Genomic DNA, 22516 nt, shown 5'->3' on the forward strand with positions numbered 1-22516 from the left:
GTTGTGTTCTGGGTTGTGGTGGTATATGGGTTGTGTTCTGGGTTGTGGTGGTATATGGGTTGTGTTCTGGGTTGTGGTTGTATATGGCTTGTGTTCTGGGTTGTGGTTGTACAGTATATGGGTTGTGTGCTCAGGAGTAAGCGAGTGTGCTATGTGCACCAGCTGAGACAGCATCACAGGATGATGCAGTACCCAAAGACACCTCGCTGAACCCCTCACCTCTGTGGAATTAATGAAGGCACATTGAGCCCGCAAGGTCCTCCCCTATTTCTCAATGCTGTCATCAATTTTCTCTTAAAGTGGACATCCACCAATAAGCAAAGCTGACTTAATATGTGTACCTCATCATCGCACATATCCTATTGTACATAATCCCTAGCCTGGTCAACCAGCCAGAAATGTCATTTCGTGCTTCGTTCCCATCTGGCCTGAAGCCTTCACCCAATGTTTTGCAGTGGGCGGAAGTTGGGCGGGTGTAGTTGCCTTGACAGACAACTCCTTCAGCCAATCAGCGTTGGATCCAGTCAAACCCAACTCCACTCGGGAGAACGACAAAAACACATTTTCCGCCGAGACCCCCGCTGTTGCGGCGATACTCCTGTACTTGTTTAATTGTTGTTATTGAGTCTATTTCTGCAATAACTGCACGTTATGGCTGTTTAAACTAGACGAACGTTGACGTTACCTCTCGAGGCAGACAGACAAGTTTTGCTAGTGGCGTTCCTGATTGGCTAACTTGCGCTGTCAATCACAGGGCACTGAGCGCAGTCGCTGATTGGCTCGTCCCCTTTGCAGTTTCTGCTAAAGCCCTCCCAGGGCTTGAGGCCAGACGGTCCCGCAGAACGAAATGAAATATGAGTTCAGTTACCAGGCTACATAATCCCTGTGCATACAACCCATCCCTCATTTAGTTTGAAAATAAACATGAGTCAAATGTGCATGTCCAACAAATTTTTTAGAAATGTAGTTGTCAAGTTACAGGAATACGATGAAGAAAGAAGGAAGTAGGGTCCGCACACCATTTAAGCTCTCGTTTAAGATTTTTTTATGTGTTTTTTTGCCACATTTGTGCATGTTTGTGCTCACAAATGGACATCATTCTCAATGGTCCGATGTAGAAGGCTCAGAGGTCGATGGGGGTCGGCCCATCGACGATGACATGTGCTATGATGTTTGCATAGGCTTTTGAGTGTGCTAACATTCGCAAAGCAGCAGATTTTGGTAGCATTCCTCTCCTCAAAGAGTGGGTAATTGGCACAGATCCTGGACTCTTTTCACTAGTCTTTAATCTCATGTAATTGGCAGACATAAGAAGAAACATCTGTTTAATAACAAGATAAATGTAAAACGTATGAGGGAAAATGCTCCTTCAAGTCCTTTTAGGGGTTCAAGTGAATTTATTGATGGAGCCCTTCATCGCAGAAGAGGCATATTCAAATGTTTTGTGCATGAGAATAAATAGTCTCCAGTTGTTTTATAAAAAAATTGTGAAAGATGGTAATAGATTTTGAAGAGTGCGTGGGTGTTTGCGAAAGCAGTTTGTCTTGGGATCTGTGTGAGCCAATGGACATTCCATACAGCTTGCATTATCCTGTTCTCCAGTGGGACTGTGAGTGGATGTTTTACGCAATAGAGTAGGAATGAGTCGGAAGTAGCAAATGGCCGCCATGTTGGTTCCTAAGGGGGGGGAAAAGGCTATGGGATTTTGGTTAAATGCATGAGATACGGTCTGTGGTTAACACAAGCTTATGGGAGTGGAAACTTGCGTTCAGCAGGATAATCTTCACAAACGAGCACCACGTTGATGACTTTTGAAGCGTTTTCTGAAAATCACGCTAAAAAAAGACGCATTTACGCTTCAAAAGTCATAAAAGTGGTCCTCGTTTGTGAAGATTATCCTGCTGAACACCAATTTCTACTCCCATAAGCTTGACACAGGCCATGCATTTCACCGAAATCCCATACTAAAATCCCATTGCCTTTCCCCCTTACGAACCAAGATGGCGGCGATGTCTAAAAATACATCATCCCTGCGATACTCTATGAAAAAAGCAAGTGCACATAAGATTTCCTAACACAACTCCCATATCTCTGTGTTCGACTGTCTGTTTCAAACAGATTGTTCTCGTAAACAGTTAAGGGGGCAGTTGAGGGGAAGGTCTCCATTTCTTTGCCAAACTGAGGCTTTGCTCGTGCTCCCCTCTTCCTGTGTCCCTCTCTCATCACTTTCTTCCTCATCCACCATTGTTTTCATAGTGATTTAAGGCCTGTGGGGGGACAGTTGACTCACAGTCTGACAGTTAGCGAGAGGGAGAGGCAGGGGGCGCCGCAGGGGCAGCAGAACTCATAGGGAGGGAGCTGATTGGATGGGGGCCATTGATGTCACACGCTGGCCTGGGTAGTCGGGGATCTTGGCGCAAAGCCGAGACTGGACCAGCGGAGCCAACTCCAGTTAAGGGACAGAGAGCCAAAAGAATAAGTGGAAACTGCATCAGCGGAGGTCCTCCAAAAACAAAATGCTCTCGAGAAAAGAAAGAAAAAATCTGAAAAGGAAGACAATTGTATCTTGAAAGTACAGGAAGTAAAAATAACGAAAGGTGAGTGATCAGGGTCAGCAGCAACATGCGTTCTAGAGAAAGGGACAGAGACAGTTAACTTACTGTAAGGGAAGGGTCAATCAGTTGGTAGAAAATTACCTTTGTATGAATCACATTGAACTCGTAGGAAATAGCATTCATTCATTTACTGTAAACGTATGCGTAATGTGTTGTAAAAAACACTTGGGGGAGCTCTACAATGTGTCACACTAACCAACCCAGATATAAATAGCTTCTAGTTGGACTGTGTTATCAGGAATTTCAATTCAGAGTGAGTAGAATTGGTCTATGTTCTTTTCATAATAAATATATTTTGATGGCACTGACGATAAAAAGCATTTTGTGAAGAGAGTCACACTCAGAAATATACCATTAAATTGATTCATAATTGAATCTGTCATTGTCACAAACAATTAAATTAAGTGAATGGTATATTTCTGTGTTCTGAGCGCGACCTGCATCTAGGATAACACACCAGGTGGTCAGAGCACAGTGGCATCCCTACAAACTGAAGATGTCTTTGATCAAAATCGTATGTGATATGCCAAATGATCACTAAGTGATAGCTCATTGGATATTTGGAGTAAAACAAATTGTGGATTTCATCATCTACTATATCTGTTGATCCCAAAGTTACATTGTGGATCGATTCAGGAAATTGTTTCCTATCAATTGGTGTCCCCCTCTCCTGATTGATCTATAGGCGTCCAGGTAGTGTAGCGGTAGATTCCCTGCCTACCAACGCAAGGGGCGCAGGTTCACGCCCCCGTGTTACCTCCGGCTTGGTCAGGGCGTCCATACAGGCACGATTGGCTGGTGTCTGCAGGAGGGAGGGAAGCCGTATTGAGAGTATTTGTCCTGGTCGCTGCAGTATAGCGCCTCCTCTGACAACTCCCGCTGTCAGGTGAAAAGAAGCAGTTGGCTACTGAGCATGTCTCGGAGGAAGCATGGTGCTAGTCTACGCCTCTCCCCAGATCGGCAGAGGGTGGAGCAGCGACCGGAGCAGCAGGGGGAAATTGGCTAAGTACAATTGGGGAGAAAATGGGGAAAAATCAGATAAAAAGAAATACAGTAGTTTATATCTATAAATCCCAAAGTCACACTGACATGAGTGACAGCTCGTCAAAGCCACGCTGACACGAGTGACGGCTCATCAAAGTCACACTGACGTGAGTGACAGCTCGTCGGACTCAGGACAGACTGTCCTATCGATTGGTGATGTCTTTTGAGCCCCTCTTGATTTTCTGATGCTGTTTTTCACATTAAGATGTACGACGGCAACTCAGGAGAGAGTTCCCTGGTTGTTTCATGTAAGAACCTCACCCTCTCCTGATGGCTGGATGGTTCTTTCATGGTCAAATCTATTGATTCTGCAGCTCATTGGACAAAAGGGAGAGAGTGTTTCCCGTCGGTCGCTGATGCCATTAGAGACCTTGGGGTCATATCTTGCGTCCAGTGCAAGGGGAAGGGCAAGGGCAAGCGTTATATTTGCTAGTTTCTAGCACTCAAAATATCCCTTTTTAAATTTTAATTACCACTGGGTCAGTACATCAAAGGACGTATTTCAGCGACCCAGTGGTAATAAAATATATATATATTTTTTTTTTGTACGCTAGGAACTAGCAAAGATAGCACTTGCCCTTGCACTGGATGCAAGATATGGCCCCTTATCTCTTTCCTGATTGGCTGTTTTTCATTGTCTATGTCAATATTGATCTCAAAGTTGCATTAAAGATGACTATGATGAACCCGGTATGCCTTCATGTCTTCATCGATAATGTATCCTTGCCCTGTATAAAAAATAAATACATAAATAAGTAATCAATAAAATGTATCAGACCTTTGTATTTGGTTTCTTACGGGCAAATAGAGTGCAGCTGATCACAAATTCAGCTTGTTTTCTAGTCTGTGAGGGAAACCAACCCCAGGTCACACTGGAATTAATTTGATTTTGGCCCCCTCGTCGATCGGCTCTGACAATTTCCTTTGCGCCAGACTAATGAGGAGTGAGTTCATCTCTGTATTAGACAAGACAACACATACACGAGAAGAAAAGTGATGTGATTGATGACGCTGCATAACACTGAAATATACATTAGATTTACATTTATTCAAAGCAAAGTCATTGGGGATCATCATGATCAGACCAAATAAGGCAACACAGTCAACAACATGTCCCTCTCGAATGATGCAGACTTCCTCTGGGACAGTAACAAATGTGTCACGTCACCTTTTGACCTGACCTGTAATTGTATAGTGCCCCCTTTGGGCCAATCAGTGTCATTTTGAAAACGCTGCATCAGCCAATCGTGCAAAGTACTGTATGTAGGCGTGTGTGTGTGTGTGTATGTGTGTGTATCTGTGTGTGTGTGCGTGTGTGTGTGTGTGTGTGTGATGACAGTAGTCTAATAACAACTGATTTGCTCCACATGGGTCTGACAATTTCCACAGCTCTGGCTTGAGTTAATCTCAGTTCTCGTGGATCACACACACACGCGCACACGCACGCACGCACACGCACACACACACACACACACACACACACACACACACACACTCACTGGCAACAGCAGCAGGTGGAAACACCATTCATTTAATAATAGCGACACTAGCGAGTCACACTTCCCCTGCCACGCTCACTCGCGGTGTCTCTCTCCAACAAAACCAGCTGCTAAAACAATCCACCTTCAAATAAACAACGCATTGGGAATAGAACAGAATAAAGCGTTGGGAGCTGAAAGCTGTCACAGATGGATGAAAGTGTAAATTGGCACTAAAAATACGAAATTTATTGGAATCGAGTTAGATTTGAAATGAAAAATCGGGTCTCTGTTGGATGTCGGAGTAATCATTCCTGGCTCAAAATGAAAGGGTTACGTTACTATGTGTCTAGATATTGCGGTTAAAAAAAAAAGTTCATAACTAGGATATTACAGTTTTTGACCAATTTGTTGGTAAAATGAAGACATAGAAAATTGTTTTGTGCTCTCCACTGTAATCTTCTCTCCATCCAAACTCATTATGGTGCCGGCTCTTATTCTCATTCCATACACTCACAGAAATTGTGGCCAACCTGCCAACTGAACCAGTTTAATGACTCACCTGTAGCCGATTACTTACAAGCCAATTAGTTTATTCAATTTATAGAGAATTTCTGATCATGCTAAATGCAAGGTGTCATATTGGTGAAACAGGGATAAATAGCATTAGGAACATAAACAAACATAGCCTACATGTTTTTGCCATAGAACATATGCAATGTTAAAAAAACAGTAATACCACAAAATAATAGATTGAATTCCTACTTTGGCAATTGAATCAACCGCTCCCAGATACTGTATGTGTGTGTGCATGTTGGCTGCGACATTGCCGAGAGAAACTCATCTCCATTATAGCGTCACAGTCCACTCTGTAAGCTGAGCATGGGTCCACGCAGGGCACAGCCAGACAGATGAGAGAACCTGTGATCTTGACTGTGGTGCTGAACTACACGCTGGCTTAGTATCCCCCCAAGCAAATGTTGCCATTCATCATCCCAGTCATTCTCTGTGGGGTGGTGGAGCTAGTTGGTGGAGATGTTTGCCCAGCAGCAGGCACCTCCTGAAACCATTGGAGTGGATCTGGATGTATAAGCCTCTCTCAACCTGCTGGAGTCACGCAGCAGGAGAGCTTTAGACCCCGCCTGGCTCTGCTGATGTTGGACTGCTTTTATGGATTAGTGGAGACGTGTCTTATATCAAGGGAATGGACTGTGGACTTGTTTACACTTAAAATACGCAGGTAGCCACAGGTGCAGGCAGGGACACAGTGGTGGTGTGGATGACTGTTTGTATATTAATGCTTTTTAGCTAATACATTATGCAACAGCAGCATCACTTATTGGGAGTCACTTAGTTTGATACACAGAATTTGTGAGCACAAAATCGTGCAGCGCAGCAGCACTTCTGTGCACAAACACAGTATTTGCTACAAAAATCTGTGCCTTCAGAATGGCCATCATCCTTTAATTGATTCAGCAGTGTTTTTCAGATAAGGACTAATATGGAGTTAATTGATAGTATGCATTTATTGTAACTTAAGAGATCATCAGGGATAGATACATACATACATACATGCATGCATGTATCAGTTATTACTGAATCAGTTATCTGCTTTTCCCCCCAATTATGCTATAGCATGAGATCTAACACAAAAGCATACATACATGCATGTATGTATGCTTTTGTGTTAGATCTCATGCTATAGCATAATTGGGGGGAAAAGCAGATAGCTGATTCAGTGATTCTTTCTGTTCACCATGATATAGCAGAAATATTAATTTAACTTCTGTATCCTTCCTTCCTGCCATTGCTATTGGTACTACTATACCCCCACCCCCCCCACCCCCACCCACACACACACACACACTCACACACACACACACACACACACACACACACACACACACACACACACACACACACACACACACACACACACACACACACACACACACACACACACACAAGGGCTGCACGAGTATGGTCATAATTATAATCACGATTATTTTCATCAATATTGAGATCACGATTATTTAACACGATTCCTCTTTGATTTTGGAAACATCATGCATTTATTGAACTAAAAAAAAATAACACTGTCTTTGAACTGTCAGTCATCTTCTACCAAGGAAGGTTTGGGCTTTGGAGGAGCACACCACTGTGAGGGAAAGGGGTGCGCTGGATTTACAACACAAGACAAAACGAGAGCAACATCGCTAAAAGGAATGCACCACATTTAATCACGATTTTATCTCGATTTTCAATTTTCTTATTTTCATGATTGCGGGAAGTCAAAATCTTGATCACGATTAATATTCAATTAATTGTGCAGTCCACACACACACACACACACAGACAGACAGACAGACAGACAGTGATCGCATGCTCCAATGAGCATCAGAACTAGTTATATTGAAAGAAAATCTGTAGTTTTTCCGAGGGTGGTGATGTCATCAATAAATGACTATTCAGAGAGGCATATTGGATCGATACAGTTAACACACTACTTTGGTCTTAATGAAGAGTTTGTAGCCCTGAGAATGCAGGGGGTGGAGTTCTATGGATCCAAACGTCTGCGTGTCGGTTGCTGGTTGCTGTCTTCTTCGCCACTTTTGGTCAGTTAGATTGCAGACTCTCGGTCGAGACACCCAAGTTCAACTGCCAGGCAGCACAGACACTTCCACAACATTCCATGTGGCAGGACAGGGAGTCCCACTGTGGTGGGAGTCCCTGTCCTGCTGCCTTCATCACTGGCAGCTCCATCGCACAGTGAGTATAATAACCAAACAAGGTCGCTGTTGAACGTCTCCCAGGAGGTTGTCTCGATGACACTAGCAGGCTGTTGCCTATAGTCTTCTGTTGGAGCACTGTTGTCATCTAATGCTGGCACTAATGGTGTTTCCTCACATCAGAGTGCTGGCCCAAATGCTCTCAGCTAACATTGATGCACACCTACAAAACTGACTTTGGCCTAAGTCCTCTCATTGCTTCAGTCACATCCTGGTGATCGTGAAGCGTAGAGCAATTAAACATGCTATGACCAACAACTGGAACCATGTTCCTCTGCAACTCACCTGTCTCTCCACCATCATTCGCTCAAATAAGTCATTTATCTATCGCTTATCTATAAAGACTACTGTGGAGAAGTGTCAAGTCAAACAGTATGGTTCCTGACCTGTCTGAGTCCTGGCAAGCTCCACTCCCAGATTTGAGGCAACACCATCTGGTTTTGATTATTTTCACCTAACCCGGCCGTCTGGTTTTGATCATTTTCACCTAACCGCGGCCATCTGGGTTTTACCATCTTCACCTACCCCGGCCATCTGGCGCCAGTGGAGGACTGGCAGATTTTCACAGGGTTTGTTTCAAACGTTTACCTGTAGCATTTGGTCCTTTGAACTCTTTTGGAGCTCTGAGTTTCCTCACTCCTAGTGGAGTCCTCCTGCACTGTGCTTTCATCTACAGACCACCAAAGGGTGAAGGGTGCTTTTATTAAGGATTATTATGAGCTCTCGTCCATTATTTATTATTATTATTATTATTATTATTATTATTATTATTATTATCAATATTATTATTGAGTCTTTTTAATCCGATGGACCTGCACATTCCTCCTCATAGACATTACTGTGTCTAACCAGAGCCATTTATATAGAAAAGTGGCAACATCTCCGTTCACTCCAATGGACCAGTTTTTGGAGTTCCAGGAAGTAAGGTTCTGGATTAAGCAGCGCTGTCGAGTTGCAGCAAAATTGGACAGTTTGTGATGTACGTTGAAAGGGTCCGACGTTTAAAGAATCAAATTATACACTATCAGCTTTATTTTAGCATTCAAACTAGTGTCCTCAAGAGAGAGAGTGGCGTCAGTGGAGGACCAAAATGCGAGACTCATTAGCCAATGAACAGTCAGGAATGGGTCTCGCACTACTTTTGCATGCTAAAATAAAGCTGATAATGTACAATTTGATTCAAGGGGGGGAAAACTATTTCAGAGTACAACACAAACTGTCTATTTTGCTGCAACTCGACAGTGCTGCTTAATCCAGGACCTTATGGCTCAATTCCACCACATTTAACAGCCCTGCACAGCTCGTCCCCACTCGGCTCTAATCGTTTCGGCTCGATGGACGTTTTGCTTCCACCGCAGATCATCTGCCCCCACCCACCCCCGCCCCCGCATAGTAGGCTATAATAACATAACGTTACAATTAAATCCATCCACAGAACTTTTAAACTGAAATACTGGTGCCTCTAAATGACCTACAGTGTACATGGGCGAATCTGACAATCGGCCAGGAGAATGGATATGACTTTGTAGTTAGTCAAACTCAGGCATGCGCAGCGCTGCGCGCGGACGGAAGAGGCGCAACAGAGTGAAGCCTGCCCTGTACCCCGCGGCCTCTCACCAGGCAAGACCGCGGCTTCACCAAACACCCGCTGCGGCCTAGCGGAGCGCTGCAGCTCAACTAACGACAGGAGCTTGCTGAGCAGCGGACTTTTTTCACTCTGAAAACAATTGAAACCACCGCCACGACTTTATTTCACCAGAGGCGAAGGCAGCAACACAAAGACTGATGGAAATAACATAACAGAAGAGAATGTAAGCCCACTAAACTGGTATGCAGCGCATTGACAGTCAGTAGATAGAGTAAACACGATTCTGCCTGGCCAATCGGTCGTGTACAATGTTTTCACGTCACCGTATGAACCCGGGTTGACAGAATAGAACCTCGACGAAGCAGGTACGAAAAGTAGCACGACTCGACCCCAATACAACCCGGGCTGGGACAGTTTAAACCGGTGGGATGAGACAATTTATCGAGTCGAGCGGAGCGGGATCGCGCTACTACCTGCGGTGGAAATGAGCCATTACTTCCTGGAACTCTTGAGAGTAAAATACTGGTCCATTGGAGTGAATGGAGATGTCGGGACTCTTCTATCTACACGGCTCTGATTCAAACGTAGCGCGAGCCTCCTTCCTGGCTCTTCATTGGCTACTGAGGCACGCATTTTGGACCTCCGCTGAGGCCACTCTCTTACTAGATTGCTCTGTGTCTAACCATGAGGTCATCATGTTCAATGTGGTACTACTCTCCCCTCCCTCCCTCCCGCCCCCTCCCTCCCTCCCCCTCCCTCATCTCCCCCTCTCTCACAATCTAGACATTTTCAGAGGCCTTCCAGTCTGCAGCCGTCAGCATGTGAGATATAGAGAGGCAAAGTGAACGCCACTTCCTGCTTCACCACTGTACCAGAGATTTTCTTCCGCAATTTATTTTCCCATAGACTTTTCGTAAAATGCTTATAAAAATAGTTTTACTTGGTCAAACCAAACGGTTCAGCTATATTTAGAATCGGGAGAGACCATAGAACATTTCACTCAGACCAACAAAAAAAAACAACATCGAAAAAATATTTTCTTAAAACCTGATTTTTTTTTTACGTTTTAGTCCGAGTTAAATGTTATGCGATCTCTCCTTTTTCGAAATATATCTGAACCGTTTGGTTTGAACAAGTAAAACTATTTTTATACGCATTTTACGAAATGTCTATGGGAAAATACATGGCGGATGAAAATCTCTGGTACAGTGCTGAAGCAGGAAGTGACGTTCCACTTTGCCTCTCTATTGGCCCACAGAGCACAGAGGAGGAAAAGAGTACATTCCTTCAAAAGCACGTGCACAATCATCCTTGATGTTATTCAATATAGCTATCAGAATAGCCGCTGCAGTGTATGAGGAGTGTGATGTGCGTCCCTGCGTGACCACTGGAGGCTGCACGGTGACTGCGTAGCATCGCACGTTCCGCCATTAATGTGCGCAGCCATCGCAAACTCGGTCATTAATCGGCCCTAATTACCTAATTAAAAAATGGCGTTCCGTTAGGATCACCCGCAGGGGTCTTCTCCAACACTTTCCAGATGCTCTCCACTTCCCACGACGTGACAACCTGCTCATGACCTTCCCCAGATCATAACCCACCACCGGACATGCACAATTTCAGCCCAATCTCTCTCTCTCTCTTTCTCTCTCTCTCTTTATCATACACATACACACATGCAGGCAGGCAGGTAGGCATGCACACGCACACACACACGCGCACACACACACACACACTCACTCACTCACTCACTCACACTCACACTCACACACACACTTGTCTCTCTCTCTCTCTCTCTCTCTCTCTCTCTCTCTCTCTCTCTCTCTCTCTCTCTCTCTCTCTCTCTCTCTCTCTCTCTCTCTCTTACCATCTTACCAAACTTCTTACCAATGGACAAAGAGACACTACCAAGGACCTGATCAATTTAACCTTACTGTAACACTCACATTTCTTTCTTGTAGCAGCCTCTGTCACAGTGATATTGTTTATTGACTTTTATGTTTATGTTTATGTTTATGACTTTATTGTCATAAATGACAATAAAGTGATTGTCTTGTAGCAGCCTCTGTCACAGCGATTGTGACCGGTGGGACAATGTCCATGTAAAAAGTTATTTTAAAAAGCTAATTTGCAATATCTCAATAAAATTCAATTTTTGTCTGTTTTTCATGTAACAACTGTTCTTCTCTTGACCCTCCCTCCCTCACCCACCCCTCACCCCCCTCCCTGTCTCTCCCACCCCTACCCCCCTCCCTGTTCCCAGGACTCCAAGATGTTCTCTCTCAACATGACCGCCGCCAAGCCAATGCACCTCATCCTCACAACCCCGGACACATCGTATGCTCCCTACTACATTAACACAGATGTGCACGTCTACGTGAGTACAATCTTTTTTAGTTTTCTTATCTATCTGTTGTCTTTTCATCTCTTAACTGACTTCATGTCATATAAACTAGATGAGAAATGATGAGAATAGCCAAACAATCTGATCTGTCTGATATTCCACCTAACAAGGGCAAACCTTTAAGCGCAGTGGTGTGGCCATTCAGCTTTATGGCACCGACCACACCCCCACCACCCACCCACATCCCCCTAGCCACTCCCCCTATCCACCCCCACAAATTGCCTCCTCGGAGGACATTCAAGTTTTCTACTACTACCTCTCGAACCCCAACTCTCTAGCACCTTCCTATCCCTAGCTAGGCCCCTCCCCCCCCAGCCTCCCCCCACCACCCCCCTACCCACTCCACTTACCCACCCCTCGAAATCCCAACTCTATCGGTTTCGAAGTTATTGGCCAAAATGTAAAGTTGTTTATAGTCACTATAAACAACTTTACATTTTGGCCACCATCGAGTCAAAATTCTGTCAGAATATTCGCAAAATGTGTCCCACTACACAGCCCTGTGGACTAAGTGGGGGTGCACACACAGTAAGGATTTATCGACACAGCATCACATACAAGTTAATGAGTGATTTTTTTTTATTATTTTTTAACAAAATGAGGTTGAGTGGTACTCAAACTTTTACAATTAACCTTGTTTACTCTTGACACTAATATTCCCTGATGGATTCTCTGTGAGAGAGTTTGTGTTTTATTGCTGCTCACAATAAATTGGGTAAAGTTGCCAAAAAAGGAGTCAAGTGGTCAGCAGTAAGAGGTGCATTTATTTTCCGTTGACTTTTACACACTCTTGCCAAATTATATCTGGTCAGTTGGATGTAGGGAAACAACACTACTTTTTCTCATTTGCTTGAGTAGAGTTTCTAATTAAATTGAGGACACCCACTTCTATAATCGGTCCATTTTGAAAGTTGTGGTGCCATATATATATACTAGGCACGTTGGCTATGACAACGTGCTGCACGGCCTCGCCCGTAGCTCACCTGCCCTATTGGCGCACGCGCGCACACGCGTGTGTGTGTGTGTTGCTCACTAAATGTTATTGCATCAGTGATGTCACTATGCCTCCTGCTGTGTGTGTGTGTGTGTGTGTGTGTGTGCCCTATTATGATATCACTGATGACATCATCAGAGTGTGTGCGTGTGTGCCACCCTATGACATCACTGATCAGTCTTGTCACAATGCCTCCTGGTGTGTGTGTGTGTGTGTGTGTGTGTGTGTGTGTGTGTGTGTGCGCGCACCCTTATGACATCACTGTTGACATCATCACTGATGACATCACATCATTAGCTAATTAGCCTAATTAAAAAATCCGGCTCTGTCAGGTCACTTTTTTTGTGTGTGTGTGATTATTTATTTCAAATAGCATCTGTGATCATCCTAATAAGGTTATGAAAGTGATTCAAGCAAAAATATATATCTATTATTGCAATAAACCAATGAGTTCCTCAATTTGGTTTCAAAGGACAAATTCACGTCTTAGAAATGACATATGATAGGAATGACCTTATGTTGCATGTGATAGGATTGAGGCGTCTAAATAAGTGAAATTGCCTAATAAACACCTCATCTGTAATAATTATTTCCACTTAGCGCAAACCAGTGAGGATGACGAAATGTTTCACAGGGACGTCAGCAGTTACTGATGTGCTGACAAGCAGCTTGATACCCTATCCTGTATCATGTCCTGTTGAGCGCCTGGAGAACATCGTCTCTGACTACGGGATGTTTTCGTGGGATGAGCAGTATCACTTGGGGGAGTAATATGGTGTTTTACTGCAGCCAGACTGAGAACAACAGCATCTGTTCTGTGTCTGATGAGGAAGTACGTCAGCGGCTGTGACAGCTTGGCTGAGGACATACCCAGTGTGCTATCAAAGCTGCGATACTCACGGTGTCCTGGTGGTGGCGGCTTAGTGGTCTCTAAGGCACGTAGTACCATGTACATGTAGGGGCCTAAATGCAACGTCCTGGATTTGAATCCAGCCCAGGACCTTTGTTACTGGATACCGCCCCCCCCCCCTCCCGCCCCCCAGTCTTTTCCTGTCTGTCTCAACTTTGAAGCTCTCTGATAAAGACAAAACAAGTACAGATCCTGCACAGGCCCACAGCGCGCTGTGTTGTTGAGTTCCACTAGCTGTGGCAGAAAACGGATTTCTGTCCACTGAGCTGTTTTGGAACATCAACATGGTGGTGAGGCAGAAACCCAGCAGCAGCCTAGCTTCACTCATAATGGAGCTACAAGTTGAATACACTTGAAAATGTTCTACTCACATTGGGTTGAAAAATAGGAAAGAATGTGTCGTTGATATTTTCTTAACACCACAACCTGTCAGCTCCACGCGGCTCAGAGTAAACTTGCTTGTCGTCCGAATGTCCCGGGTTAAGTGTGGAGTTTGCCGTGTTAAAGCACCGTGATTGGTCCGAAGGTCCCAAACACCGGCCAGCCAGGAAACTAGTGGCCATCTCATGAAACGATACCTGAATTTGGTGTGTGATGCCAGATGGTTTGTTTACACATAACCATCTGGGAACGAGTCGCTGAGGAGACCGTTTCAAAGGGCAGGCACTTTAAAAAAAAAATGGCAGGTGATTGGATCAACCATCTGTCTATCATGTACAGTATATATCATAGGCTCGCTTCTCACTGGCGTCACACCTAAAGCCCGCCCGTAGCCACCTGATAGGATGCCCGATTGTTGTCGCAAACCACCGGTGGTTCGGATACAAAACCAATAGACTGGAGAGTGCCAAGATGGACTCGTCATGTGATCGTCATCTCATGATCTTGAGCGAATCCAGCTGTCTTCGCAAGGTTACTTGGCTGCACCGTGGGGAAAAAGCTGTGACAGTCACTATTCTCCTTAGTGTCCCCAAAGGCAACCTGAGTCAGTGCATAGGGTCGCATTCGATTTTTTTTTTTTACAATCTTGCAAACCTCATAGCTATTTTTCAATTTACTCTGTCAGTTTATTTTGAATCTCAAAATGAATTGTACATTTTTCACCTCTATGCAACCGATGCATTTTATAATATGGTGTGGCCTGGCGTTTAGTCTCTCAAATACAGTACCTCAGAAGAAATATAGCAGGATATATTCCACAATAAAGCAATAGACCACCAGACAGAAATGCTTTAACGCATTATACTGCCCCCCCCCCCCCCCCCAAAAAAAAAGTCTCACACAAAGTGACTTTTGTTTCCCTGACTCTTGTATGTTGTGACAACTGACGGCACGGTGGCTCAGTGGTTAGTACTGTTGCCTCACAGCAAGAAGGTCCAGGGTTCGAACCCCGGTCCGTCCCAGGTCCTTTCTGTGTGGAGTTTGCATGTTCTCCCTGTCTTCGTCTGGGTTTTCTCCGGGTGCTCCGATTTCCTCCCACCATCAAAGACATGTACTGTATGTTAGGGTTAAGACTCCTGTCAGTGCCCCTGACCAAGGCACTGGCAAAAGAACTGGAGTTGGTCCCCGGGCGCTGCACTGCGGCTGCCCACTGCTCCTAGTTCTAGGAAGGTTCCTAGTAGAGGATGGGTCAAATGCAGAGGATGGATTTCCCCATGGGGATAAATAACAGATAACTTAACTTAAGCTCAGAAAAGCGATAATCCAGTACTAAAATGTGAGGGTCATGATCATGGTGTCTGGTGGTCATCAGGGTCCTGGCACCTAACTGTCCTTAGGAAGGTTCCATGCCAGGTGAGAGGAAAGGCACGTGTTGTGGAGCCTACTGTCTGAAGCTTATCCACCCATCCCAGCTCATACCGAGGGGAAGGAAGTGTAATCAGAACGTTGTGGAACCTCCGGTAGACACTGATGCTCCTCGCTGTGACCATATCCTTATAGGATACTTGAACTTTAGTGTGAGGCTGCACAACGTCAAGCTGATTCTGTAATCTAATATCAGATAGTTTGTAACTTTCCACACTATATCCTCAATTTTTTTGCATGTTTTTAGCGGGGGGTTCCTATCTGGAGGAAACCCCAAGGGAGCACACGGGGAGAACGTGCAAACTCAGCACAGAAAGGCCCTTTTGACGAGCCCAGCTGGGCAGCAGGCACTGAGGACATGCGGCGTTGGGGGACACACCCTCATCGTCGCCCACAGCGTCCCAGGCGGGAATCGAACCCAGGGCCTTCTTGCTGTGAGGCGACAACAGCGCTACCACTGCGCCACCGTGTCCCCTTCAGCACTCTTCCTGATTATAAAGTCATTCAATTCCGGAGTTTCCCCTCACTCTATTTTGATCGAAATATGAACGTAGAAAGACCCTTTCAACATTTTTCTATTGTGCTACTACGTGCAGCTGCACACACACACACACACGCACACACAGACAGACAGACAGACAGACACACACACACACACACACACACACGATAAACAAAACACACACACACACACACGCACAGACAGACAGACAGACAGACAGACACACACACACACGATAAACAAAACACACACACACACACACACACACTTGATAAACACTAATACCATAAAGAAAAGAAAATACAATACAGTAGTTTATCTCCCATGCCACTATTTTCATCCTAGACGAACAGGGAGTAGCTTAACTTTATTCCTCAAACTGAGAATCTCCACTCTCCACTTCCTCTTATTATTATGATTATTATTTTTATATACATTATCAGATTATTTATTTAAAAATAAAAATCAAAGCACATATTTAAATCATTTCCTAATCAAACTGTGTTTTTATGCAAACAACCACTATAGATGACAATAACAAAGGAAAAGGATAACATTTAGAATTTTGGATTGTTTACACTGACTTCAAGACGGTTGAAATTATTTTTCGTGATGGCTGATGGGCGGCGATGTCATTCTGCTACTGCTGTTATTACAGTGAAAGTAATGCAAAAGTAGTGTAATAATAAGTAACGAGTTACTCTACACAGACAGTAATATTGTAAAGTGACTTATTACTTTCAAAATGAAAGGAACTAGTAATATGTAGTATATTACACTTTGAAAGTAACTTGCCCAACACTGCTGTGTGGTCACCCCTGGGCTAAAATATGATGACGATGTGCAATACTAGTTGGAACGCAATGCGTAATAATGATGAAAACATTGATGGGAAATAATAGTCATTGTTAAGTCAAAATCCCATAAGTGTCACTTTATTGTGTATTGTATAAGGGCACTCATTTAGTAAACTTTCTGTTTAGTCTCATGATCTAATTGTGCTGTATAAAACTAGAGTTTCCCCTCAGGAAAATGACGTTTTCACGAGTGTAAACATGTGTGTTTTAGCTATGTACAAACAAGTCTACTCTGCCCCCCCTCCTCCTTCATTCCCAACCGCCACCGATACCTCCCTCATTCATGTAAAGTCCATTTATTTCCCCACTGGCCCAGACAAGGAAGCAGCAGCAGCAGCAGCAGCAGCAGCAGCAGCAGCAGCAGCGCGTCTGGTCGATGGGGATGGATGTATATATTTATACCCTGTATAGAGCCAGATTCCAGCCGGCTCTGCTGACGCACAAAGTTAAAAAAAAGTCCCATTTCCTGGCCCCACTCAGGAAGTAAAGGAAAGAGCTTGGCTCCAACGGGGTCGAGCAACTGCGCTCGTGGATACTTTACCATAATAAACATTTTCTTTCCAACCGAAGCCTGCTAAGAGAATAGGGAGAGAGGAGGGTGGGGGGGGTAAGACATTATACAGTCATAATAGTGACAGAAATGATGGGCAAATGTGTTGTGACAAAAAAAAAAAAAAAAAAAAGCAAACATGAGGTAAAGTTCTATAAATAAAACGCTGACTCACTCATTTGGTACCAATAGGTTCACAGAGAAGCTTGTGGCAGGACCAAAAGTTTTAATTGCATTATTTTATATCCTTAAGAACATTAATAGCTTTCCGATCACGGTGATTCCGAGTGATTCCGGGCTTTTAGGGTCAATTGAGTCTAAACTGGATTTTTGTTCTACTTTCCAGGTAAACAACGACTCTACACTTAACTTATTTGGCGAGCCAGACGATGTGAACCTCCACAGGCAGGACTTCCCCACGGAAAACAAGGAGCTGGTCAAGTGGGCGACACAGAGGTTCGGCGGTGTGACCTCGTTCACCACGGTCCGAACACCAAAGACAATCTCCTCTCCTGGAAGAGAGGGTAAGAATTGTTTGTGCGACCCTGCACTGCACACACTGCACCGTACGTACATTATGGTTATGAAGTGTGAACAGAGACGCTCTGCTTCAGATGTGAGAACAATTCATTTCAGGAGGCAATTTTCTGGCTTGACGGTGGTACGGCTTCTCAGAAAGAATGGGGAGCGGCATCACAGTAATTCTAGTCTAATAGGCGCCTTTTCACAGCTAAGTTTAAGATCAGATTTAGATCAAGCAAAAAAAAAAAATCTTCAAAAAAATGGAATGCCAATTTTATGATTTACGAAGCATAAATGCAATTGCATTTACGCTTCACAAATCACAAAAGAGGTTCATTTGTGTGGATTATCTCGCTGAACAAAATCTGTAAGTATCATCAACTTTTGTTAACCGCACATCTTATTTCAGGCATTTCACCAAAAACCCATTCAAAAAACCCATTGACGTGGAAACGAGGGACGCGGGAGTGCTAAAATGCTAACTCATTTCCGAGTTTTAGCAGCACTCACTCCTGCAGCACTTTAGAACTCGGGCATTTCCACATTGTGTGTTTGTCAAAGCTCGCATAGTTTGAATTTGGACGCAGAATTTTTCTCTCCTGTGGATAGTCAGGTGTGCCAATCACCACAACATACGTATGAATTATGCAAAATGGTCCAGCAATAGAGATTAATTACTGTCACTGTTTTTCATGTACGCAAAAGTATATATGACACTAGTGTGAAAATATAGGGGCCATGGGTGTCTTTCTTATATTATATTATATTAGGTATATTATATTTCAATCATGAGAGTCAGTAAGATTTAACAAGCGGCTTTATTTAGCAAATGGCAAGCATGGCAACTACTTTGGCGTATGACTCCCTTGTCAGGTGGCGCTCCTCTTGAGGTGAGAGGAGGGCATCTGAATAGGCTAGGATAGAGAATTCCCCCCTTCCTGTGGGGGATTCTTTGGGAGTCAAGACTCGTTGGTGGTGGACTGGGGAGGTGGGTGGGCAAAACGACAGCTTCAGAGGAGATGATGAACAGCCGTGATGCTGGCTGCTGCTATGATCCGCCAGAGAGGGAGGTGACGTAGAACCCTCGCTATATGTACTAGGATGAACTGACGTCATAACTGATGTCATACTTAAACTTGACTGACGTCACGGGCTGATCAGGTTATGCAAATATGGCGGCCTTCTGATTGGAATTTGGTATGAAACCTCACTATATTATTTTATATTATATTAAAATATTATATTATATTATTGCCTGGTGAACATTGTGTTCAGTCACTCTTAATTTTAGGGAACATTTGGTCTCATCCCCCTACAGTATCAGTCCATATGAGCAGATGAGGATATACTGTAAATTACTTGGGCAGTGGAACAGTTTTTCAAAGCTGTTTAGTTTGATCTTTTGGCCTGTATGACGGTACGAGATGAACTAGCTGTGTATGTATTTCCAGGGAAACAGAGATAACTACACTAGAAAAAAAGTTGTTTATTTTATTTTGAGAGCGAATTGCTCCACATTTTGTTTATATGTTTTATTTTGTTGTAAACGTTATAATCTCAATATTGCAGGAGAGGGCGTGCTTTACCGTCATTATTGGCACTTCAGTGAAGCATACGGGTCTTCGGTCCTGTTGCATCACTGTCGTGATGACCGGTACGATGGTACCACCCTCTCATGTAATATTCCTTAAATGGTCATTCCTCAAGCAAGTAAATAGGCAGATAATGGCGCAGGCAGAAAAACTAGCCAATAGGAGCACATGCATGTTTGATTGGCAGTGGAATCAACCAATAGAAACTGCTTCTACGGTTCAAGCTCAGTTTAGTCTCACTGGTGAAGTTTCTCTGTCTGGATTGAAACTATATCCTCGGCCTAAGCAATCGGCCCATTCAGAACAGGCACATTTTAAACGGGCACTGTTTGTGAGTGAGTCTGTCTGTCTGTGTCCTTCGCATATCTCTGTTCGAACTCTTCGCCCGATCTACTTCACACTTGGCGGGTGTATTTCTGGGGACCCGAGGATGTGCCGTATCGGATTTGGTGCAATTTGGACACGTTCAATATTAATAATAAACTTTGAATAAACAAGCGAACAGCGCTCTGTGCTGCAGTGGGGCAAACGGGCACTGCACTGGTTGTATCAATGGAAGGTATATGTGACATGTAAGATTGTGTAACCCCATATTTTCAAACCAGTGTTGTATGTACTTAATAGAAAAATAAAGTTTGTCTCCCGCAAAAAAAAACCTTTGTGGAGAGTGGAAGAGAGCAAACCTTAAAAAATCCCACAGCAACACTGGTCTTTGTAGTAGAAATTTTTTAAAAAGCCTTTATTTTAAACATGGCTATAGATTAAAAAACACCAACATGTTTCTGCTCACACAGGAGCCTTCATCAGGGAGTAAGAGGACATGTGAATCTAAGACAGCCCTTATGTAGACAATCAGCAAGATTACATCATTGGATGGCCATCCAATCAGAATTCCACAATTATGCAAATAGGGAAAGAGAAAATAGTCATCTTGGTGCTTAAAGGTACAACAACCCAATACAGGTCAAGAACCATATAGAAAAGATCACATGAAAGTTTAAATAGGAATTGCAACAACATTTACAGCTGGCATCGACTTATACCAGAAATAACCAAAGCATCAGCACATGTGACAAGTGTTGTATGTACTTTTGAAATGGTGATTGTATAATTTTGCATAATTGATATGCTGTGGTGATTGGCACTTCTGACTTTGATTGTCTAAGATAGAAGAAGATTAATTCAAACTGTGCAAGCTTTGCCAAAAACGAACAAAATGTGAACGTTTTAAACAATGAAGGAAGGAAGATTGTGGAGAGTTACCATCTTCATCACTGTGTTTTTTTTCTTTCATACGGGTATAATTATATTGATAAATTACCCTAAAATAAATTATATCTGTTTTGCGTGCTGATTTTTTTGATTTGTGGTGTTACAGGAACTAAACTTGGCTCTCCTGACTGCACACTTGAGAATGAAGATCCGTCACTGAAGCACTTCATAGAGATGGAAACAGTACCCTTAGCCTCTTCATTCAAATCCTGCTCCCTGCAACATCCCAACCCCAGCGATGAAATGGAGCTTCACATCATAAACATCGCAGAGAATGCCACCATTCGGTAAGCCTCGACATTTGGTCAGGTATTATTGTATGGTTTTGCTATGGCTGTTGACAAAATGTCTAATAGCTGCAGTGCAGATTTAGTTTGATTGCGAATCAAATTATTCCAATAATATGAAACAAATCAATTCATACAATTTTGAGGAAATACAAAAATCTACAGTGAGACAGGTAATGAATCACTATTAAAATGACGGTAGATTAGATTACATATCACAATGCAATGGGATCTACAAATATATAAGTAATATGTAATAAGTAATAATATATAAGTATAAGTGTCCATTTTTTATAGATCAGACTACACAAATTCAGCCAGATAATAACAGGATTTGGTCACTAACGACACATTTTCAGTGCATTTTCATATCCAGAATCTGAATGTCTGGAACGACGAACGAGTGTCTTTACCTGCTGTAGTGTGACATAATGAGAACAGCGACATGGCGTCTGAGATGCCCCCACGACACCCCCCGACAAAAACACTAGCATGTCATCCTGATTGGTATTTTCTCGTCTAGTTTGACAGCCCCTACGACGTGTTCCAGGGCTGCCTTCTTCTGACTTTGGCTTGGAGTGCGGTTTGTTTACCGGGGGCCTGTGTGCGAGAGAGGAGAGGAAGTTGAGGTGGAGGTTGAGGTTGTTGTAGGCTGCTGTGAGGAGCCGCTGACTGAGCATGCATGTGGGAATAAAGTTAGCCTAATCGATATTGTAGCCTATTTCTCGCTTTCTGCTGCTGCAACGGTGCTTTGACGTGATCAATTATGAATGTTGTTTTTCACTGCGTGAGGAAACGGACTTGTGGCGCGCGCGTCGCTCCCGACGTTCTGCGTGAGAGTTGAGGTCAGACTTGTAGTGTTGCCATTCTCCCGGCCAAGACACGACCAGGATTTATGGCAGAATGATTGCCTAGTAGTGACATGGTGACATCATGAAAGACACAAATATCTTGTAGTCTCGTAGACAAACTTAGTCTAGCAATGTAATGCCATGAGGCGAGGTATGACAGGCGATGCAGTGCAAAAACTCCTCACCTTTCATTTTCTAATTGGACTTGGCCTGCTGATGTGAGGTAATGTTGTGTTCCTTGTGTTACAGCTGATGTGAGGTAATGTTGTGTTCCTTGTGTTACAGCTGATGTGAGGTAATGTTGTGTTCCTTGTGTTACAGCTATGTATCACTTCATGTGGACACAGAGAAGGTCATCAGTGTGTTCCTGCGCGGCCCTCAGGGAACCACATGGAGCTTCCATAACCCACGACACACAAAGTTTGGTGTAAGCAACACTACACACACTATTGTCC

The 22516-nt window shown here is 43.7% G+C and overlaps 1 protein-coding gene across 1 annotated transcript in view; it reads left to right on the forward strand.

The window, feature by feature from the left end:
• The window catches only part of eng (endoglin), a 62620-nt gene that overhangs the window by 23472 nt on the left and 16632 nt on the right, over positions 1-22516 (forward strand). Inside the window, exons 3-6 of the mRNA XM_083657386.1 lie at positions 11778-11891; positions 17884-18061; positions 21030-21210; positions 22383-22488. Of these exons, the coding sequence (XP_083513512.1) occupies positions 11778-11891; positions 17884-18061; positions 21030-21210; positions 22383-22488 (579 nt within the window). The remainder of the gene's footprint in view (positions 1-11777; positions 11892-17883; positions 18062-21029; positions 21211-22382; positions 22489-22516) is intronic.

This window comes from Poromitra crassiceps, assembly GCF_964638095.1.
Source record: "Poromitra crassiceps genome assembly, chromosome: 21".
NCBI lineage: Eukaryota > Metazoa > Chordata > Actinopteri > Beryciformes > Melamphaidae > Poromitra > Poromitra crassiceps.